Genomic DNA, 24,966 nt, shown 5'->3' with positions numbered 1-24,966 from the left:
TTACCCTTCCTATATCTGGGTGGGTATGAGAGATAACCTGTGTCATTCATCTTAGTGTGAGACTGGTTGGGTTTAGATTACTTCTGTACCTACCAATTTACTACAGTTTCCAACTTTGAATGCAAGATAGATAGCCTTTATAACTGAAAAAATGTTTGGCATTACCAAATAATTTCACCATGCACAAGTCTAGTATATATGTAATACATATTATAGAAAGTAGTTATGAAGTGGTATTCCCTGTATGATCTCTTCAACTAACCTTAGTCCTACTACCGAAGCTCCCCCAACAGAGTAAATCTTAATCACAAATTAGACAAGTGTCATCTCTTGTCACAAGCGAAAGTCAGTATCCCAGTGGAGACAGATCAGCAATGAGATTACAAAAATAATGTCGTCAGGAGCGTGGAGCTGAAGTCAATAGTCAATGTTCAGTATATTTTTCTACATGCACTCTGGAAGCAAAACTGAAGAGATGACAGGACACATCAACAGTATTGGAATTATTCTCTTTCTTCACCACAATCTATGTCTTTCTGAGTTTCTATTTTCCTGTTGAACTCTACCAGTTATTTGTTCCAACCCATGGTTTTGATACTAAAGATACTGTATGTCAAATAAGGATCCACACACAAATGGGACTCACTATTTCACTATTCAAGCTTTTAAGCACTGGGGTATAAGTAGAGCTCCAACAGAAGATACAGGAGACATACGAGATATGCTTGCCAAAATGTCTTTGAATAGGGAATAATTATATGAAAGTGTTCATCTTTCGGCAGTGACTAAACACAATAATAATCTATCCACGTCACAAACTTCAAACTAGAATCAGTGGCACAGGCTCCAATCCCACACAAGCACGACAGTGGTAAAACACATAATTGTTGGTCTCCCTCCCTTAATAGTTAAAGTAAAAGTGTCTAGACAAATCCTGATGAAAAAGTATCGATTTTTTTAACTGATCCACTTTAATGTTAAGTGAGGCTATGGATTGATATTATATATATTTTTTCTTATAGAGGTGTTTGTGTGCTGTTTTCAAAAGATGTATAATGCTCGGTAATGCAAAAATCATCTGATTGTATAGGGTGCATAATGTACTAGCAAATTATCAGCAGCTGATTAACATACACTGTACGTTAGTCTTTGCATTTAGATGTATCTATCTAGATATCCATTTTTATAGATATATAGATATTTGCTATATAAATTGATGTAAATTGATGAAAGTATAAATACTTTCATTTCTCGCAATAGCTCCATATGTGGTTGGGCAATACTGTTGGTAGAGATGTTCCATCAGTGTTTTACTCCCAGGTACCATCGTTTCTTTCTGTTTATTCATTTTATTCCAGATATGCAAAGCATAGCTATTATTAAATGTTGGAAACTTTTCCCATGCCTGATAATATTTCTTCCAAGATGCATGCGGGATAGGATAGTAACGCTGTGGGTATAAATAGGAGACATTTTTACATACATGATCTTGTACACTTTCAAATCTAGAAATGTTACAAAATTTCTTCAGAACCCGCGTAAACAGTTTGGGACCTTGATTTCCCCACACATTTCCTTTGTAGTTCTCCACAAAATCCTCCATGCTGTTCCATGTGAAATTGTGATGAGCAGATAGTCCTAAAACAGCGTTATTTAACCCTTCTTGAGCCTGTGCTGTCAGGAAGTTGTCTTCTGGAACAGGTCGAATGGAAATTATGTCTGTGTCCATATAAATGCCCCCATATTTCCAAATAAGGGCCAATCTACCACCATTTGAATAGTTGTTTAGTAAGTACGGTTGCTTTTTTTCATTAATCTACAATTAGAATTTAGAGTTATTAAGTAGAACTCATTTAATCATTTGTAAATACTAACAAGGCTAAAATAACAATGTTTATTTTACTGATAAAAAGGTGTGTTGTATTTACATATATATTTAAAATACATTTTAATTTATACAAGTTTAAACCAATGATGGTTTGACAGATGGTACAATATATATTTACATTAGATGGAAATGTTGTTATTCTAAACCTAGGAGTTAGGGGGAGCCTCCAAAATGCCATGGAAAATTGTTAGCCCAGACTCCCAAGACTCCTGAGACTCTATATCCGTCTGCAGAAATTTTGGGGCCCCTAACTCAACTCAGGGTCTGGGCCCCCTGGGGCCTGCCTCCAAATACCGCCCACAGGGTCCGCCTCCAAATACCGCCCACAGGAATACACACACAGACACAAACACACACACTAATACAAAAGGACACAGATACATACTAACAGACATACATACTGAAACAGACATACACACATACAGGCATACATACTGACACACACATACTGAGACATACACACATATACAGACACACAGGAATACATAGTGACAGACAGACACATATTACCATACATACAGACACACATGCATGAAGACATAACGATACATACATACATACACACTGACAGACATACAGACACTGACATACATACACACATACATACATACATACATACATACATACATACATACACACATACATTCATACTGACAGACATACAAACACTGACATCCATACACACATACATTCATAATGGCATACAGACATACACAGACATACATTCATAATGGCATACAGACATACATACATACATACATACATACATACATACATTCAGACTGACATACATGCATATATACAGACATACTGACATACATACATACATACTGACATACATGCATACAGACATCCATACACACATACACACACACAGACATACGTTCATAATGATATGCAGACATACATTCATAGTGACATACAGACATACATATATACATACATAATGACATACATACATACATTGATACTGGCATACAGACATACAGACATACATTCATATATACATGCATACAGACAGACAGACATACAGACATATATACATACATACTGACAGACATACAGACATATATACATAGATACTGACAGACATACATAATGACATACATTGATACGTGCATACATACAGACACATTCATAATGACATACAAAATAACATACATACTGACAGACATACAGACATACATTCATAATGACATACAGACATACATACATACAAACATAGACATGCATACATGCATACAGACGTACATACATGCATACATACATACATACATACAAACAGACATACATACATACACACATACATAGACATGCATACATAGACATACAGACATACATATATACATACATACATACATACATACATACATAGACATACATGCATGCATACAGACATACATACATACAGACATACATACATACATGCATGCATACAGACATACATACATACATACAGACAGACATACATGCATGCATACATACAGACAGACAGACAGACATGCATGCATACATACATACATACAGACATGCATACATACAGACATACATACATACATACATACATACATAGACATACATTCATACAGACATATATACATACATAGACATACATGCATACATACAGACATACATACATACATAGATATAAATGCATATATAAAGACATTCATACAGACATACATACATACATGCATACAGACAGACATAGACATACATACATAGACATACAGACAAACAGACATACATACATAGATATACATACACACACACAGAGATCATTTTCTAGCCACCCTCCTGTTTCTTACCTTTTCTTTGCAGGAGGGTGGCTGGGGCTGATGGGAGTAGTCGGCACGGCTCTCCCTCACTGCCTGTCTTGCGGTCCTCCCACATGTAGTGAGCTGGGAGGAAGTGACCACTTCCTCCCAGCAGCACTTGCTGCGGCTGTTTTTTTTTTTTTTTAAAGGGGCCAGTCGCGCTATACCACGCCCACAGCGCTGACCGGGCCCCTGAAGATATAGGGCCCATCGGGTGGCCCTAATTGCATGGGCCACCCAATAGGCCCCATCAGCATGCTGGCCCCGGTGCAAGTAGTATACACAGTACAGATCTGATAACCCTTGAAGCTACACCAGCTTTGGGGAGTTAGTTAGAGCCCCTGACGTACGTTTTGGATGATCCACCAAAGACTGTACTGTGTATACTACCCTAGTACTACTCTTGCTATATAATGAAGTGAAACTTTCCTTCACCTTATCACTGCCCTGTTTCTTTTCATTGCTACTTTGTTTATTATTCCATTATACAGGCAGTGTATATCACATTGCAGCAACATCAAGGAGATTTTTAGTTTTTTTGCTTGTATATATTTATTTAGTTTTTAACTATGCCAAAAAAAGTTATGTTTTATTTAACTTTTGGGATGTATTTAGCAAATATTTAGGTCCTAGTAGTCTTTCTGAGGTTGATACTCTTTAACCACATTCTCCTTTTCCACACCCCTCATGGTTCTTTTTCTTTTTAGTTAGTTTACCCAAACTAATACAACCTAAATATCTGAGTCAGAAAATTAGTACAAATCTAAAGGCAGCAATCCACTTCAAGTGATTAAATATTAAAATATACTGTAAAAGAAAATAGTGGACACACATAAATATAATTAAACAAAAAATAAACAAATGTATTTACAAAACATAACTAAAAAGTATTGCTACGTAAAACTGGGTGGAAGCTATTCTTACACTAATGCACAGCAGCACTAACTCCACAGCAGCAAAGTAATGAGAAAACTGAGAACCAATCACAAACAAGCATAGGTTATAAGAGGCATGTCTCACTGCAGCGCTTCCTCTTTCTTTGCTGCTCCATCTCAAGATAAGTACAGAGTTTTGGTTATCCTCTCTCTGTCCTTTACACTCCTTAGTTACTCCTTTCCTTATCTGTCCTTGGAATATTGCCTTTTATTACCTTTATTCACCTTTTCTGACCCACTATCGGGAGGCAAATATTAACTCCCTTCTGAGGTCTTCCTATCCCTGCCGGTTTCACCTTCTCTCCTACTGGCCCCTTTGCCTGCTTGGCTTTTGGGGTACCCTGCCTATTCTGGGTCCCGGTTTAGTACCCTTGCGCTGCCAGCACCCCTTCCTCTGATTTGTGCAGGTCTTTTTTTTTCCCTGTTCTGCATTTTCTTCCCTCCGAACTGCCACTTTGGGAACCGAACGCCCACTCGCTATACGAAAGCCTGCATCCAGGCTTCGTAAATTAGAGGTGCGCTTGTTAGACGAACGTCCCAAGCGTTCAACAAGTTATCCTCGAACGCCAGGTTCTAGGCGCTTGCAGTCGGCTGTATTTTACGCACCAACACCAAGCTTTGCTGGCCGTTCGTGCGCATTCGATAGTTTTAACTTTTTTCATGCATATGTTTGTCACACAAACAGCCTCCCCAGCACTTCGGAGAGGTGCTTGATTTCCCAAGATTTTCATGGATGTGCAGTCCAGCAGCCATCTTGTTTAGGCCAGTTTCTTGCTGTGAATGTGGAGCTTCATTCAGCTGTTTCATGTCAGGTATTCTGCTGCACAGAGCCTATTTCTGCACTCCCTCTCAGGAATCGGTGGGACCAGGTCCAGGTTAGTACTCTGCACTAGGGATTGGTTCAGTCCAGTTGGGTTTATCCCTTACTCTGGTCGAGATGAGCCCGCATTTCCATGCTGCTGAACAGACCTGTCCATGCAGGATTCCGATCTCCTGGGTGAGCCCAAGTGATTACATACCTTCTCTACTTCTCTATCTGCTTGTACTGGCTTACCGGCCCCAATTACTACAGGTCAACCGACACCTGTTTCCGTACCACCCACCTGGTCCACAGGCCTCCCCTACCCTCCGTGCCACTACACTACTGCCCTCACACTAGGTGAGCCCCAAGTTGTTGTAGCAAGTAACCATGGAAGAGACACAGACCCCATTAGACTTGCAGGCCATGATCACAGCAGCGGTTGCTGCCTCTATGTTGAAGGCTTTTTCCAAGACGTTCCAGATGGAACCCGACACTGCCAAGCCCATAACCAAACTAGCCTATTATATCTACACTATATATGTTTTTTTATCTTTTCGTTCCCTTCATGAACTGTTGGGGTAAGTGAACCCCTTTATCTCTTTTATTTATATTAGCGCTCCACTAGTTGGTGTATTTTACATACATTCTTACATATTGTTAATTTATTGTGGAAATAAGGGTATTCCACTTTATGTGTTTGAGCTGCTTTGTATTTTAGGCACAGAATAGTTTCACCCACTACCTCTGTTAAGAAGGTTTTTTTGTTTACCAAAGGAATCTGCTTCGAGACAATGACTGGTTCTCCCGTCTGGATCTCAAGGACGCTTACCTGACTATCCCAGTCCATAAGCATAGTCACTCCTTCCTCTGTTTCCACTGGCACGGAACACATTTGCTTCACATTCAACATAAGTTCAGACCATTGGGGCTTCACCAAAATGCTGAAGCCTGCGGTTTGCGCACGTCTGGGCCCGCAGCACAAGAAGTATTATATATTTCTATGACAAACTGATATTCAAAAGAGATGCACAAACTCTCCGGACCCACACCGATTATGCAGTACACCTGCTAGAATCGCTAGACTTCGTGATCAACCGTGCCAAGTCAGCGCTTGATCCAGCACAGTCGGTCCAATTTCTGGGCTTTGAAATAGACTTCAGATCTTGTACCCTTCATCTTCCAGCCACAAAGGTCACCTCCATCCGCAGGGAGATCCGGAAGGTTCTTCGAATGACGTCCATACCGCTGTGCCTACTGGCACGAATAGTAGGTCTTCTGTCTTCAACCATACAGGCTATATTCCTGGGCCCCCTACACCAGCCATGCAATGCCTCAAGACCAAATTCTTACGACAAAGGCAACGCACGATCAACCAGTCGTGATGTCAGACGACTGTCCAGGCGGAACTACTCTGGTGGCTGAATTCATGCATGCCTGGAACAGCCGAGCCATATTTGGAAGCCAAACAGAATTCGTACTGGAATCGGATGCCAGTCGGCCGAGTTGAGGAGCGACGGATGGCGACACATCCACGGGAGGAGTCTGGACATCCGTAGAACTATCGTTGTACATAATCTGCTTGGAGCTCCGAGCAGGTTCATTCACCCTCCACAGTCTGGCTAATGCAAAATCCAATTGTTACATCCTGCTTCGGATGAACAATATCTCGGCAGTGCGCTAAACTAACCACTTTAGAGGCACATGCTCTCTGACATTGGTAGATCTCACAAAAGAGATTGTCAACTACTGCCTACCCCACAACATTATGCTACTGGCGGAACATCTACCAGTTGAATCTAACCTCACAGCAGATTGGTAGTCTCATCGCTGGTGAGACGGCAGTGACCGGCAGCTGGACCCTCATGTTTTTGCTTCTCTGAACGAACAAAGAGGTCCTTTCTCCCTCGACCTGTCCACATCATGCAACAACTAACAGACAATGGACATCTTCTATCGGACTCCTGGGCACCGTCAACTAGGAGATATTACCTATCTGCGTTGCAGTCTTTGGCCAATTGGTGTTTGGGACGGGACCTCGATCCCTTTACTGCGCCTGTTTCCTCTAGCCTAAATTTTCTAGCATGTTTACAACTGGGAAATTGTATTGGTCCATTAACGTGGTATGGTCAGCCATTTCAGCGGCTCACATTCCACTCCAAGGGACCCCAGTTGGACAAGATCCCCTCATTTGCAGACTTCTCCAGGGCATGTGACTACACCGCCCTCCAGAACTCAAATACACATGACTTTGGGACGTCGGTATCGTCTTGCAATTTTTGCATGATTGGCCTCCGAACGATAAGTTGTCCCTTCGCCAGCTTACGCCAAATTCAACTTTCTCCTCTGCTTGGTCTCCGTTATTTCAACCACCTTGGAGGCACATGCTCTCTGGCATTGGTAGAACTCACGAAAGAGATTTTTGACTACTGCCTACCCCGCAACATTACGCTACTAGCGGAACATCTGCCGGGAGAATCCAACCTCACAGCAGATTGGTATTCATGTCGCTGGTGGAACGTCAGCGACCGGCAGCTGAACCCTCACGTCTTTGCTACCACAACGTTGCGGTCTCCTTCCTCCCATCAACTTCTCATCTCTTATGTTCACCCGTATGGTCCAGTTTCGGTCACTACCTTAGCCAAATGGGTTCACTGGCTGCTTTCTCTGGCCGGGAATGATCAGGCCTCTAGAGCACATTGCGTGCGATGGGCTGCAGCCTCATCCGCCTTCTCGGCGGGTGCCTCACTTCCCGACATTCTGCAGGCTGCAGATTGGACGAGAGAATCTACTTTTCAGATTTTCTATTTCTGACCTCTGTCAAATCCTGCTTTTTCTCTCTTATCTCAGCCTTGAAACTGCAAAATATGAAGCCTCCTGTCATGTGGTAAAATAGAAGATTATGTTAGCTTTAGTGTAGTGATAATCTTAATTTTAATAATGACAGGAGGCAAGTATTTTCCCTACCTTTCCTTTCTTTTACTATTCTCCCTCCCTATTATGAATACTTTGCTTATGGTTTACCTTAATGATATGTCTGTACTATGTATTGCCTACACTAACAGTGTTTTTTTTCCCCTTGGGACTTTGTCGTTGGCTTTGTATGGGAGTTGTTTGTTTTAGTTAGTTACACGAGTTGAGGGAGGACTGGTTTGTACTATTTGTATTATACTTAACATAGACAGTCAGGGCATACGTTTTTATACAACCCTTTCTGAGACTAAAACTCTTTATATTCTCTTTCAGTTTAATTGGAATCTACAGTTGAGCACAAGATGTTTCATCGATGGGACCTTCTTCATCATTTAAATTGGAACCTACAGTTGAACCCAAGATGTCTCTTTGATGGGACCGTATTTATCTTGTTTGTGTTTAAAGTTTAACACATCATATTCTTCCATCATATTCTTCTATTGTTTCATTGTTTAATGGACTTGTGATGTCACAGTTTAACCCCTTAAGGACCAAACTTCTGGAATAAAAGGGAATCATGACATGTCACACATGTCATGTGTCCTTAAGGGGTTAAAGAAGAAGCACTGCAGTGAGACATTCCTCTTATAACCTATGCTTGTTTGTGATTGGTTCTCAGTTTTCTCATTACTTTTCTTTGCTGCTGTGGAGTTAGTAAAGAAAGATTATGCAAAATACTCACCTCCTGTCATTATTAAAATTAAGATTATTAGTACACTAAAGCTAAAATAATCTTCAATTAGCATTCAAACACAAACAAATCTGTAATACCAAAAAGCAACAAAATGAAAAATATATGTATACAATAATAAAAAGAAATTGCTTCAAAACTTACATGGGCTCTTATCACCTAAACAATAGTTCACTGCATGGCAGCGTATAGGATTGAAATAGTCCAAAAAAAAAATAGAAAAATAAATTGTTAAATCTGGCCAAAGAAATTAATTTCACAGTCCAAAGCTAAAATTATAAAATTGATGAACACTGTCTTAATGCGGGGTGTCCCACCGCAAAACAGAATGATATACTCATACTCATTTATACAACTTTTTGTAATGAAAAATGCAATCCTCTGGAACTCCAAGCAAAGTCAATATGGCTGGGGCTAGACAGAGCTGCTGAAACTTCTCACCACCTGTACAGTTTCAGCAATATACACGAACAACACTTAAAGGGACACTATAGGCACCAAGACCACTTCAGCTCATTGAAGTGTTCTGGGTGCAGTGCCCCTATTGCACTTAGTGCTGCAATGTAAAACTTTGCAGTTCCAGAGAAACTGCAATGTTTACATTGTAGCACTAAGTCTGCCTCCAGTGGCTGTCTACCAGACAGCCACTGGAGGCGGTTCCTGGCTGTTAATGGATTTTGGTCCGATATCTGCCACTGGACGACCTCATGCTCAGCATGCATTCCTATGAGGAGGGCCCAATCCACGTGCCGCACTTAGAGCGCATGTGCATTAGCGCCCCCTAGTCAGTTACGTCAGAGAAGGCAGAGCCTTGACCCAGCACTGAGGGAGATCGGAACTGATATAAGGTAAGTAAATAAAGGTGTTTTAACCCTTTATTTACCACCATGGGGGGAGGCCAAGATGGAGGGGGGGGAAGCAGAGAGAGCTATAGTGCCAGAAATACAGCTTTGTATTCCTGGCAATATAGTATTCCTTTAACAAGCCTATTCGCCAGTATTAGGGCAAGCATATGACGGACAGAAAAAAAAACAGGTGCAGAGTGGTGCACAGCAACTCCAAGTATAACTAGGTTCTGTTTCTTTTTGGCCAGCTCTGTAAATCTTTGTAATGATGAATATATAGCCACCAGTCAGCCAGGATAGACACACTGCCGCTAATTACGAACGAGAGTTTAGTGAAATGTGGTGAAAAGGGCACCAATAATTGAAAGGAAAAGAGTTCAAAAGGTTAGGAAGCAGTAAAAATGGCTGTTACCGTCTTCACGTTTTCGTCTCTTAAGAGACATTTTCAAGACCCAAACTAATGTCTAATCAGTTTAAAAAAAAAGCACCTGCTTTAGAACTTCCAAAAAGGAACAAACAAGGAGAAATTTCAAAATGTACCCCTTCTTGATTAAGAAACCCACCACACTGGATGGATAGTGGATAGGGTTTAAATCTATAGAGAGCTTCACCATAAGCACAATGCATGAAGATCACTGGCAGCCCCCCATACACACAACACACTGCAAGCTTCTACCCCACACACATGCGGTCCCTGAAATAAATATACACATGCTCACATAAACATTTATTCACACAAAAGGATACTCACTGTCAGACACACACTCTCGGGCCTATACACAGGTAGACAATGCCAGACACACTCAGAAATACAAACAGCCAGCTACACATTGTGACTGTATATCTGTATTTGTCAATGTGTGTGTCTATGTGCATCAGTGTGTTTGTGTGTATGCATGTATTTGTATAAGAGTGTGTGTATTAGTTTGTATATGTGTGCATGAGGTTTGTATACAATGCAGAAGCACAGGGAGCTGCAACACTGCAGGCCTCTGAACAACGAATACAGAAAATAGCTCTCTGTATACAGCACTGCAATACAACCTTTCAATATAACTACAGACACAGTGCAACCCCTGTTTATTTTTTTCCCTATGGGTGTTAGTGTGGGCCTCATGTTTGAGTTTCACCTAAGCCTTCCAAAGTCTAGAGCCACTGTTCTATCAAATTTCCCTACCCGTGAAAATCCCCTACCCTCGTCACTTCCGGTGAGGGAAATCAGCTGGCTCCTGTGCTGCACATGCGTGCTAGCACTCCTGCTATGCCTCCACAGCAAGGTCCTGAAAGGTAAGTAAAAATAGTTTTACACTTTCATTATAGTTAGTGCATTCACTAAGCTTAGGACATGGGACATTTAGGGTTAATGTTAGGGTTCAAATTAGGGTTAGGATTAGGGACTTGTTCATATTTAGTGATATTTCACATTAGGGGAATATCACTAAATAGTGAATTCTCACACTTTATTTTAACCCTTACCCCAAGGGTTAGGGTAAGAATAGAGTGTGAGAGAGGTTAGAATCACTTACCTAACCCTAATTTGAACCCTCACTTAACCCTAAATTTCCCGTGTGCCTAAGCTTAGTGAATGCACTAACTATAATGAAAGTGTAAAACTAGTTTTACTTACCTTCCAGGACCTTGCTGTGGAGGAGTAGCAGTAGTGCTAGCATGCATGTGCAGCACAGGAGCCAGCTGATTCCCCTCACCGGAAGTGACGAAGGTAGGGGATTTTCACGAGGTAGGGAAATTTGATAGAACACCACCATTGCATATAGTCAAATTAATACTTTTCACTATAACTATATTCATGATGGTTTTATATAAGCAGCATCAGAATTACAACTAAGAAAGTGTACCAATGTTCTTGAGTTTACTTACCTTTTGATACCAATTGAGAAGAGGTGTATCCTTAAATATTTTTTTCAGCTTTAAAGGGAAGAAGTAGACATTTTGAAAAGCTGAGAGTGTTGGGTATCTCCTACGTACTATCCTCTCATCTTCGATAGAATTTATTTCAGACAATTCTTTCATGAAGAAAACTACTGGCCTGTTATTATATACTCGAGCAGCCGACTCTATTGCACATAGTATTAAGGATGGTAGCTCTGTTCTGTTACTTGTCTCCATAAATATGATACTATTACCATGTCTTAAGACATCCTCTGGACTTGTATTATAGGAACCTGTATATTCTCTGACATATGAATACATATGCTGAATGCTACTCCGTTTAATAATAACACTGCAGAAAATTCCAAATGCAATTAGAACAAGTGAGAAAGTTAATATCTTTTTGAGTCTCATCATTGTTGGGATGTGTTGTTAATTTAGCTGTGGGAGAAAATAAAGGAACATTATTAGAAAGTGTATTTCAGCAAAAAACATTCTCATATGAAGTTTCTGAAAAAAATGTGTATTCTGGGTAAATTCCATTACAATTAGAAATACTACATTTCAATTTGTCTAGTTATTATCATGACAGAATTTTTAGAAAGCTATAGATATTATCATTAACATTACATATATGTATATTGTTTTTATTCAATGTGAATGCTGTTGTCTACTATTTACTAGACTTGGGCACCACCAAGATGCATTTGGATTAAAAAAATGTATGCTTCGCACTGAATTTCATCCATAGATGCATTTTTTTTTTCATACGAAATTCAGACATTATTTTCATTTCAGAAATTCAGTTTGGTCGAATGGAATTGCACTAAACTAACATTTCAGAATAGGTCATACAGGGTTATTCATTAAAGTGCAAATGACTCTGAACCGAATTAGGCAAAAGCATTAGTTATTGTACGTTGGCAATCGTTCTTCAAAATCTGGACATTGTTCACTATTTATACAACAAATTTCTTACCCCGAATCGAATCAAATAAGTGAACACATTTTAAACAAGCACTGGCAGTAGTAACACCCAAACACTCATTATAAGCATTGGCATGGAGTGAATATAGACCAACTGAATTTAATTGTTAGGCCCAGTCATGACATGTTACACTAATAGATAGGTGGCAACAATATATCAGTTTAGAACGCAAAACCATGAGATTGAAAAAAGAACTGCCAATTAAAAGGATCTCTTCACATTGCCAGACATAACTGGAAAACAAATATCAAGGCATAGCTAGAGACATCAGGTTAGTATTAAAGCCACTTAGCTAGCCGTCCAGGCCACTAGACCAACCATTCGCCAGGCCATCCAGGCCACGCAGCCATCCATGCAAGCAAATCAGGCTATCCAGCCATACACACCCAGCTAATCAGGCTATCCAGCCATACATGTCATCAGGCAAGCCACTCCAAACGGGCATCACTAGGGTGGGTGGGGCACCCCCTGGTGCCCCCCAATTGAAATTAAAGCCGGGAGCACTGAGTCTCCCTGTCAGGGACCAGGAACCAGACAGAGACAGAAGTAGATGCAAACACACCTTTATTAATAAATAACAAATAAATAACAAAAGCAAAGTCCAGGAATCAAGCAGGGGTCAGTCACCAGAGCGGGTAGTCAGACAAGCCAGGATCAGGAGCACGGAGAGCAGCGGAGTCAGGAACAAGGCCGGAGTCAGGAACCAGGATCAAACAGGAAACACAGGAACAAGGAGACTTCTGGGGAACAGGAAACCACGCAAGGGCAAGGAGGTTCTGGGCTTAGCTGCTTAAATAGGCAGAACTGATTAGCGGCAGGGTTGATTACTACTCACAGGTGAGTAACCGTGGCAACAAGCAGAAGGAGCTCATAGTAATTGCAGCTGAAACTCAATCACTGAAACAGAAAAGGGTTGCTGTTTAAAACAGCAAAGAAACCCTGACACTCCCTTCACAAGCTGCAGAAGCAGTGCACAGAGGTGGGTGAAATTCTTACATGTGGCCAAAGGGGGCACTGTGCTTGAAGAACTTCCTGCATCTCCTTGATAAGCACACAATACAACCCCAATACACACACCAGTCAAGTTTGCATCTAGGGACTGCAGTGTGAATGTATGTGTATTGGGGTTGTGGTGGGGAAAAAAGTGTGGATGAAAACCTCTTCCACCTGAAGTAAGTGGATAGTAAATACACACTACTAGTGCTCACACTACTGCACTACTCCTGTTTTCACTTAACTTCAGGTGGAAGGGGTTTTCATCCACACTTTTTTCCCCACCACAACTCTTTTGGTATATACTTTACAAGTAATGCCAAGCCTCCATAGCAAGCCAGTAACCAACATCATGCTGATGAGTTGCATTAACAATGACACAGTTGTCCACAAGTGGTTTACTGGCTTTGCTCCTCTTCCTGAGTTGTGTTTAAAAGCTGTTGTATACAGCAGACACATACTCAAAGGAATCAATGTATAAAATGGAATTAAGGCAAAAATGTTGTTCTTTGTTGAGCTCATTTGCATATGCGTACCAAGAATCCCAGTAGTAGTGTGAGCACTGTTAAAGTGAGATTTATGTGGGAAAAGCTTATGGCTTGACTGGTGTGTGTATTTGTGTTTAGCAATGTATTAACTATATATGTGTATTCACACACATATATACACATTTTATAACTGCCCCTCCTACTTTTTTCCTTGGCCCCTCATGTGCTCCCCCTAAATATGAATCCTGGAGGCGCCACTGCCACCCTGGCCACAAGGCCAGCCATTCACAAGGCCAGCCACCCATTTATTCCATCAAGCCCACCAGGCCAGCCAACCACCAGGCCAGTCAGCCGTCCAGGCCAGTCAAGCACCAGATCACCCAGCCAAAAAGGTGAGCCATCCAGTCCAGCCAGCCCATCTAAGCCAACCATCCAATCACCAAGCCATCTAGGCCAGCCAACCATATAGTCCACCAGGCAATTCATCAAGGCCACTATACCAGCCAGCCATTCAGGCCAGCCATCCAGCCCACCTAGCCTGCCAGCCACCAAGCTAGCTATCCAGGCCAGCCAACCAGCCACCAAGCTATCCAGTCAACCAGGCCAGCCAGCCACCAAGCTATCCAGTCAACCAGGCCAGTCAGCCACCAATCCAGCCATACGGACTAGCCAGCCATCAAGCATGTCCTCTTCCAGTGAAATTGACCCAATTTCAGGATGCAGTGGTCAGCAGCTAGCAAGTCAAAGCAAAGGCAGTCCAGGATCTTAAAGTCTACAGGTTTTGGGTAGAAAAATGTACCCACAGTTACGGCCCAGATGAGAATTCAGAACTTATCAAAACATTATTCCAGTATTATAAATATATATTTGGGGGAGCATCCAAAAGCACTACTAAGTACAGAAAGGAGTGGTATTTATATTTATTTATTTTATTTATTTATGTATTTTAAATAGAGAGAATGAGAGAGAAAGATATATTTCTCTCGAAACTCATCTACATGATATTCGACATATCACCTGGAAATGTAATGAGCCAGGAACCCTAACTTGAAAAATCTGCTCTGTGGCAAACCTAGCCACTTCTGTAATGTTGGACTTTACTTGCCATAAAGGTTGTCTGTATTATAGGCTGTGTACTATGTGTCTCTGCTGTGCATGCTGTGTCCCTGGTAATTTGTATGCTAGCAGCCCGAAGCTGTTAGCCTGCAGTCAGTTCCTTTCACGAACAACCACTATCTGGGCCGTTCGTTAACCGAAGATGGCCCCCCTGGTAAACCACACATTAAGGGATGTGTGGCGCTCGTTAACCGATTGCAACAATGTTGCAATCGGTAATTAAGTGGAATCCTAGGTGGCCGTCGTTCGGCTACCGACCTTGCGGCGGTCGGCCATCTTGGATTCTTTGTTCCCAGCGGTGTTTTGGTGTCGAGCGCGTGGAACTAAAAACGGCTGCTCGACAACACAAACACTGCTGCACTTCCAGGCCATTCGGGAACCCCGGTATTCACCTATTATGTGTTCCCCTTAGTATTCGGTACATTTGAAATGAATTTACTATACGAATGTATTCCATGCGGCGTTCGGCTAGTTTAGCTGGGATCTGAGCGGTATTCACACGAAATGTACCCACAGACCCCAGCTATCTACCGAACACCGGTTCGTGCAAATCAGACGAAATTTGTTAAAGTTATATATTTTAATGTAAATTGCCGGTTCTGCTGCACGAGGGGATAATCCATTTCAGTGGGAGTATCCCTCTCGTGCAGCGGTGCCTGATGGGAGAAATGTATCAACAGTTAAGTCCCCCATGTAGTCCCTTACTGTATTACCCCTGCTCTGTCAGTAAGGAGACCCCTTGCATGGGGACTTGCATAAATACTGGATGTTCTGAATAAAGCTGCTAGTTGACTCCCAGACTGTGTTTCGTCCGGTTATTGGGAGGATTGGGGATATTGCCTTACTTTTCAGCACTGACTGTGGATTTACCTGTTATACCAGCGGAGATCGTGGATTTTAATATTGCACTCCGCTACAATTGGTGGCAAGCGACGGGATCCAACCTTACAGCCGAAAAGCGGTGTTCGTGTAAATTGAAACTACCGAACAAGGAAAGTGAAGGGCAATTCGTATGGAACAAAGAACCGAACAACGAGGTGAATGGAGATTGATTATGCTGCTTTGAAATGGCAGACCTTGAAAGAGCTATTGGAAGCCAGGGGTAAAGTAGCCAGCAGCAAACCCAAAGCTGTACTAATTGCTGAGCTGATGGAGGGAGACAGAGCCCGCAGCGCTACACCCCCAGCAGCCATGGAGGAGACACTCTACCAGAGGGAAATGAGAACCAGGCTGGAATTTTTGCCACAGCCCATATCCGAAGCCATGCTGCACATGGTGATGGCGAATGTGCAGGAGTCCGTGATGGCACACAGTCCGCAGCATACATCGTCTCGAGCAGAATCTGTTACTGGTTCCCTCTACAACCAGGTAAAACCCAAAATTCCCTATCATGCCTTTAAAATGTTTTGCGAGGAGAAAGATTGATGGGTATTTACAGGACTTTGAGAGACTATGTGATTTACATGAGTTGGAACGGACAGTATGGGTCCCCTTACTGGCAGGCAAGCTGGCCGGTTGGGCAGCCGAAGCATACCGCGCTGTCCCAAGTGAGGACAGAAAAGATTATGATAAGGTGAAACGGGTGATACTAGAGAGATATGCCATCACGCCAGAGGCATATCGGCGCAAGTTTCAAAACCTACGAAAACCAGATAAAGATTCCCATGCTGAGTGGGCACACAAGCTGGATCAAGCCTCACAAGGGTGGATACAAGCCAGCCAAGCCACTACTATGGAAGAATTGCGACAGTTAATGCTGTTGGAGCAATTCTTCAATGGTTTGTCTCCAGAGACACAAGAATGGGTACGGGACAGGAAGCCTCTTACCCTAACAGAAGCGGCACGCTTAGCCGATCAGCATTTTGATGCGAGAAGGCATCATGTACCCCTCACCAAAAGTTACCCGCGACCCACGGGGCCACCCAGTATTCCACCACCCCACGCTCACACTGCATCTCCTTTTCGCTCGTCCCCAGGGAACTTACCACCCCCTTCCAGGTATAACGGGCGTGCCAATATCCAATGCCACACCTGCAAACAGTGGGGGCATATGGCCCGTGAGTGCACCCAAAATCGGGGCAGACCCACCTGGAACCAAGCCCGACCGAATCCGGCACCAAGGGCTGCTGCCCATCATTATCAGCGGGAGCCAGCTACCCAAGAGATGTGGAGCGTTCAAGCAGAGGAACCTCCAGGGGTATTACACGAGGTGATGTCAGTTCGAGCCACCGACAACAGGCAACATCATCGCCAGCTGGTGACCCTGGAAGGGAAGGAAGTACAAGGGCTCCGAGATTCCTTGATCGCACCCCATCTAGTTCCAGGTTCCGCACACACTGGCGGATCAGTGGCAGTAAGGGGGAGCAGTGTACCGACTACCCACTGCTAAAGTACATTTGGATTGGGGTGTGGGAGAGGGGGTTGTGGAAGTGGGCCTCATGCAAAACTTACCAGCAGATGTTGTACTGGGGAATGACTTGGGCCAGATGACCTCTGCTTTTGTACCCCAGGCTCCACACCAGGAAGCCCATCCAGTGACCACACGGCAACAGGCTCGCATCACGGCTCCACCAGCACACTCTGAGGCTCAGGTAAGAGACCATGACCCCCACACGACACGTATGTCCTGGGATACCCCAACTACATTTGAGGCAGAGGTAAAGTCAGACCCCACGCTACAGATATACAGGGACAGAGTACACACCGACCAGGCTGGGTTAGAGGGGGAGCGGTACACGTGGGAGAAGGGGCTACTGTGCCGTATTGCTGAAAGAGGAGTGGGAGGGTCAGTCACAGTGACAACCAAACAGTTAGTGGTTCCCCAGAAATATCGTCAAGAGCTACTTAGGATTGCGCACGATATCCCCTTGTCTGGGCATCTAGGGATGACCCGTACCCGATATAGGTTAACCCATGCATTTTTCTGGCCAGGGATTTCTAAAGATGTGAGACAGTACTGCACCTCCTGTGACATATGCCAGCGAGTAGGCAAGTGAGATGACCGCCACAAAGCCAAATTATGTCCCCTCCCTATTATTTCAGATCCTTTCAGTAGGGTGGCCGTCGACATAGTGGGACCCTTACCCAAAACCAGTCCCTCTGGGAAAAGGTTTATCTTAACTGTAGTGGACTATGCCACATGATACCCTGAGGCCGTATTTACAGGACTTTGAGAGACTATGTGATTTACATGAGTTGGAACGGACAGTATGGGTCCCCTTACTGGCAGGCAAGCTGGCCGGTTGGGCAGCCGAAGCATACCGCGCTGTCCCAAGTGAGGACAGAAAAGATTATGATAAGGTGAAACGGGTGATACTAGAGAGATATGCCATCACGCCAGAGGCATATCGGCGCAAGTTTCAAAACCTACGAAAACCAGATAAAGATTCCCATGCTGAGTGGGCACACAAGCTGGATCAAGCCTCACAAGGGTGGATACAAGCCAGCCAAGCCACTACTATGGAAGAATTGCGACAGTTAATGCTGTTGGAGCAATTCTTCAATGGTTTGTCTCCAGAGACACAAGAATGGGTACGGGACAGGAAGCCTCTTACCCTAACAGAAGCGGCACACTTAGCCGATCAGCATTTTGATGCGAGAAGGCATCATGTACCCCTCACCAAAAGTTACCCGCGACCCACGGGGCCACCCAGTATTCCACCACCCCACGCTCACACTGCATCTCCTTTTCGCTCGTCCCCAGGGAACTTACCACCCCCTTCCAGGTATAACGGGCGTGCCAATATCCAATGCCACACCTGCAAACAGTGGGGGCATATGGCCCGTGAGTGCACCCAAAATCGGGGCAGACCCACCTGGAACCAAGCCCGACCGAATCCGGCACCAAGGGCTGCTGCCCATCATTATCAGCGGGAGCCAGCTACCCAAGAGATGTGGAGCGTTCAAGCAGAGGAACCTCCAGGGGTATTACACGAGGTGATGTCAGTTCGAGCCACCGACAACAGGCAACATCATCGCCAGCTGGTGACCCTGGAAGGGAAGGAAGTACAAGGGCTCCGAGATTCCTTGATCGCACCCCATCTAGTTCCAGGTTCCGCACACACTGGCGGATCAGTGGCAGTAAGGGTGGCAGGGGGAGCAGTGTACCGACTACCCACTGCTAAAGTACATTTGGATTGGGGTGTGGGAGAGGGGGTTGTGGAAGTGGGCCTCATGCAAAACTTACCAGCAGATGTTGTACTGGGGAATGACTTGGGCCAGATGACCTCTGCTTTTGTACCCCAGGCTCCACACCAGGAAGCCCATCCAGTGACCACACGGCAACAGGCTCGCATCACGGCTCCACCAGCACACTCTGAGGCTCAGGTAAGAGACCATGACCCCCACACGACACGTATGTCCTGGGATACCCCAACTACATTTGAGGCAGAGGTAAAGTCAGACCCCACGCTACAGATATACAGGGACAGAGTACACACCGACCAGGCTGGGTTAGAGGGGGAGCGGTACACGTGGGAGAAGGGGCTACTGTGCCGTATTGCTGAAAGAGGAGTGGGAGGGTCAGTCACAGTGACAACCAAACAGTTAGTGGTTCCCCAGAAATATCGTCAAGAGCTACTTAGGATTGCGCACGATATCCCCTTGTCTGGGCATCTAGGGATGACCCGTACCCGATATAGGTTAACCCATGCATTTTTCTGGCCAGGGATTTCTAAAGATGTGAGACAGTACTGCACCTCGTGTGACATATGCCAGCGAGTAGGCAAGTGAGATGACCGCCACAAAGCCAAATTATGTCCCCTCCCTATTATTTCAGAACCTTTCAGTAGGGTGGCCGTCGACATAGTGGGACCCTTACCCAAACCCAGTCCCTCTGGGAAAAGGTTTATCTTAACGGTAGTGGACTATGCCACATGATACCCTGAGGCCGTAGCCCTCACTAATATCCATGCTGAAACGGTGGCCGAGGCTTTAATGAAGATATTTTCCCGGGTGGGGTTTCCCCAAGAAATAATATCCGATAGGCGCACCCAATTCACCGCCGAGGTCACCCAACAACTGTGGAAGATATGTGGCATTAAGCCAATAGTAAATTCTGCATACCACCCCCATTCCAATGGGCTATGCAAAAGATTTAATGGTACGCTGAAACAAATGCTCCGTACGTTTGGAGAAGCGCACAAAGACTGGGAGCGGTTTTTACCCCACCTGCTCTTCGCATATAGGGAGGTACCCCAAGAATCGATAGGGTTATCTCCTTTTGAATTACTGTTTGGAAGGAGGGTACGAGGGCCGTTAGAACTAATTAGGGAGCATTGGGAGGGAGAGAGTAGCCCAGATGGAACCTCTATCGTATCTTACGTACTGGAGTTCCGGGATCGTCTGGAGGCGCTGACTCAGGCTGTGTGCACCAACCTCCAGGTGGCCCAGCAATGCCAGCGCCGCTGGCACGATAGGGGAGCCAGAGACCGCAGCTTTCAAGTGGGGCAGAAGGTTTTGATTTTAAAACCCGTCTGCACAGACAAGCTGCAGGCCATCTGGCAAGGCCCATACCAGGTGGTGGAACAGAGATGTGACACCACCTTTGTGATTGGCCCCTGCTCAGGGGTAGGGAAGAGACGCATGCTCCATGTAAACATGCTCAAACCCTACCATGAGAGGATAGAGGACGTGGCGGCGATATGCGCCTCAGCCTCAGAGGATCAGGAGAATCTACCCCTACCTGACCTATTAGAGCCAGAAGAACAGATAGAGCCATCCCGGGGGGGTTCAGCTGGGGGAGCGGCTAAGCCCTCAGGAGCGTGCTCAGGTACAAGAGCTGATCGTAGCTAAAGGGGCTACCTTCTCCAATTTGCCTGGGTACACTCCGCTAGCCACCCACCGAGTCGAAACCCCGGACAGCTACCTATGCGACAGGCTCCATATTGTGTCCCTGAATCAGTCAGGACACATATGAAGACTGAGCTGGACGAAATGTTGCAGCTAGGGGTTATCGAGCCTTTCGATAGCCCCTGGGCATCGCCGGTAGTGCTGGTACCTAAGAAGGACGGCACGACACGTTTCTGTGTCGACTACCGGAGGCTAAATGACAAAACAGTGTCTGATGCCTACCCGATGCCCCAGATAGACGAGCTGCTGGATAAGATGGCACGTGGCCAGTATCTCACTACCATAGATTTGTGTAAGGGATACTGGCAAATTCCACTAGCCGAAGATGCCATCCCTAAGTCGGCCTTTGTCACCCCGTTTGGCCTGTACCAATTTCGGGTCATGCCTTTCGGGATGAAAAACGCCCCGGCAACCTTTCAGCGGATTGTAGATTGGCTACTGGACGGTTTCCAAGGTTATGCATGTGCGTACTTAGACGACATTGCCATATTTAGCCAGACCTGGGAAGAGCACCTACAACATATAGGGGCCATTCTAGATCACATTGGAGAGGCAGGGTTAACCCTAAAACCCAGCAAGTGTCATATAGGGGATGGCAGAAGTGCAGTACTTGGGCCACCGGGTGGGGTGTGGGCAACAGAAACCCTAAAGAGGAAAAGTTGAAGCCGTAGCAAAATGGCCCACCCCGAGGACAAAAAAACAAGTGCTAGCCTTTCTGGGTACTGCGGGGTATTATAGAAAGTTCGTGCCCAATTACAGTGCCCTGGCCAAACCCCTGACTGACTTGACCCGCAAGAACCTTCCTCAACAGGTTGTCTGGGCCCCAGAGTGTGAACAGGCATTCCAACAACTAAAGACTGCTTTAACTAATGCTCCTGTACTGGCCGCTCCTGATCCAACTAAAAGATTTCTTGTCCACACAGATGCTTCAATGTTTGGATTGGGAGCAGTGCTGAGCCAAGTGGGAGCAGATGGCGGAGAACATCCCGTAGCTTACTTGAGCCGAAAGTTGTTGCCCCGTGAAGTAAGCTACGCCGCCATCGAGAAAGAATGCCTGGCCATGGTGTGGGCCCTCAAAAAGTTACAGCCCTATTTGTATGGACAACCTTTTTCCCTACTCACAGATCACAACCCGTTGGTGTGGCTGAACCGTGTGGCCGGGGACAATGCCAGGCTGCTGCGCAGGAGTTTGGCGCTGCAGCCCTTTGACTTTACTATCCAATCGGCCAGGGAAGCAAAACGGTAACGCCGACGGGTTATCCAGACAGACTGAACTTGAAAAGTGATCTGTGGGTACTCCTCCGGACATCCCCAAGCCGATCCGTTGGGATCAGACTGTGTATGCCGGCTTGGTTCTGGGGGAGCATTGTGGCAAACCTAGCCACTTCTGTAATGTTGGACTTTACTTGCCATAAAGGTTGTCTGTAGTATAGGCTGTGTACTATGTGTCTCTGCTGTGTATGCTGTGTCCCTGGTAATTCGTATGCTAGCAGCCGTAAGTTTGTTTCACGAACAACCACTATCTGGGCCGTTCGTGAACCGAAGATGGCCCTCCTGGTAGGCCACACATTAAGGGATGTGTGGCGCTCGTTAACCGATTGCAACAATGTTGCAATCGGTAATTAAGTGGAATCCTAGGTGGCCGTCGTTCGGCTACCGACCACACGGCGGTCGGCCATCTTGGATTCTTTGTTCCCAGCGGTGTTTTGTCGTCGAGCGCGTGGAACTAAAAATGGCTGCTCGACGACACGAACACCGCTGCACTTCCAGGCCATTCGGGAACCCCGGTATTCACCTATTATGTGTTCCCCTTAGTATTCGGTACATTTGAAATGAATTTACTATACGAATGTATTCCATGCGGCGTTCGGCTAGTTTAGCTGGGATCTGAGCGGTATTCACACGAAATGTACCCACAGACCCCAGCTATCTACCGAACACCGGTTCGTGCAAATCAGACGAAATTTGTTAAAGTTATATATTTTAATGTAAATTGCCGGTTCTGCTGCACGAGGGGCTAATCCACTTAACAGTCTATTTCAGTGGGAGTATCCCTCTCGTGCAGCGGTGCCTGATGGGAGAAATGTATCAACAGTTAAGTCCCCCATGTAGTCCCTTACTGTATTACCCATGCTTTGTCAGTAAGGAGACCCCTTGCATGGGGACTTGCATAAATACTGGATGTTCTGTATAAAGCTGCTAGTTGACTCCCAGACTGTGTTTCGTCCGGTTATTGGGAGGATTGGGGATATTGCCTTACTTTTCAGCACTGACTGTGGATTTACCTGTTATACCAGCGGAGATCGTGGATTTTAATATTGCACTCCGCTACAATTGGTGGCAAGCGACGGGATCCAACCTTACAGCCGAAAAGCGGTGTTCGTGTAAATTGAAACTACCGAACAAGGAAAGTGAAGGGCAATTCGTATGGAACAAAGAACCGAACAACGAGGTGAATGGAGATTGATTATGCTGCTTTGAAATGGCAGACCTTGAAAGAGCTATTGGAAGCCAGGGGTAAAGTAGCCAGCAGCAAACCCAAAGCTGTACTAATTGCTGAGCTGATGGAGGGAGACAGAGCCCGCAGCGCTACACCCCCAGCAGCCATGGAGGAGACACTCTACCAGAGGGAAATGAGAACCAGGCTGGAATTTTTGCCACAGCCCATATCCGATGCCATGCTGCACATGGTGATGGCGAATGTGCAGGAGTCCGTGATGGCACACAGTCCGCAGCATACATCGTCTCGAGCAGAATCTGTTACTGGTTCCCTCTACAACCAGGTAAAACCCAAAATTCCCTATCATGCCTTTAAAATGTTTTGCGAGGAGAAAGATTGATGGGTATTTACAGGACTTTGAGAGACTATGTGATTTACATGAGTTGGAACGGACAGTATGGGTCCCCTTACTGGCAGGCAAGCTGGCCGGTTGGGCAGCCGAAGCATACCGCGCTGTCCCAAGTGAGGACAGAAAAGATTATGATAAGGTGAAACGGGTGATACTAGAGAGATATGCCATCACGCCAGAGGCATATCGGCGCAAGTTTCAAAACCTACGAAAACCAGATAAAGATTCCCATGCTGAGTGGGCACACAAGCTGGATCAAGCCTCACAAGGGTGGATACAAGCCAGCCAAGCCACTACTATGGAAGAATTGCGAGAGTTAATGCTGTTGGAGCAATTCTTCAATGGTTTGTCTCCAGAGACACAAGAATGGGTACGGGACAGGAAGCCTCTTACCCTAACAGAAGCGGCACACTTAGCCGATCAGCATTTTGATGCGAGAAGGCATCATGTACCCCTCACCAAAAGTTACCCGCGACCCACGGGGCCACCCAGTATTCCACCACCCCACGCTCACACTGCATCTCCTTTTCGCTCGTCCCCAGGGAACTTACCACCCCCTTCCAGGTATAACGGGCGTGCCAATATCCAATGCCACACCTGCAAACAGTGGGGGCATATGGCCCGTGAGTGCACCCAAAATCGGGGCAGACCCACCTGGAACCAAGCCCGACCGAATCCGGCACCAAGGGCTGCTGCCCATCATTATCAGCGGGAGCCAGCTACCCAAGAGATGTGGAGCGTTCAAGCAGAGGAACCTCCAGGGGTATTACACGAGGTGATGTCAGTTCGAGCCACCGACAACAGGCAACATCATCGCCAGCTGGTGACCCTGGAAGGGAAGGAA

General features: G+C 45.1%; 1 protein-coding gene across 1 annotated transcript; it reads right to left on the bottom strand.

The window, feature by feature from the left end:
• Nucleotides 1-1,130: 1,130 nt before the first annotated feature.
• LOC134586149 (alpha-1,4-N-acetylglucosaminyltransferase-like) lies at nt 1,131-12,255 on the bottom strand. Its single transcript, XM_063441655.1, has 2 exons — nt 11,827-12,255; nt 1,131-1,816 (listed from the first exon to the last, which is right to left on the bottom strand). The coding sequence occupies exons 1-2, from the start codon at nt 12,253-12,255 to the stop codon at nt 1,205-1,207; spliced, it is 1,041 nt and encodes a 346-aa protein (XP_063297725.1). The 3' UTR covers nt 1,131-1,204.
• Between the last annotated feature and the right edge of the window lie 12,711 nt (nt 12,256-24,966).

The sequence above is a fragment of the Pelobates fuscus genome, chromosome 2 (assembly GCF_036172605.1).
Source record: "Pelobates fuscus isolate aPelFus1 chromosome 2, aPelFus1.pri, whole genome shotgun sequence".
Classification (NCBI taxonomy): Eukaryota; Metazoa; Chordata; class Amphibia; order Anura; family Pelobatidae; genus Pelobates; species Pelobates fuscus.
Note: the sequence above shows the minus strand (reverse complement) of the source record. Positions and strands in the feature narration are given on the sequence as shown.

Excerpts from the sequence above, each read along its gene's own strand:
- LOC134586149 (XM_063441655.1), bottom strand. The coding sequence starts at position 12,255 with ATGATGAGACTCAAAAAGATATTAACTTTCTCACTTGTTCTAATTGCA. Across the intron at positions 1,817-11,826 it reads TTCTCAATTGGTATCAAAAG|ATTAATGAAAAAAAGCAACC; the intron begins GTAAGTAAACTC and ends TTCTAATTGTAG.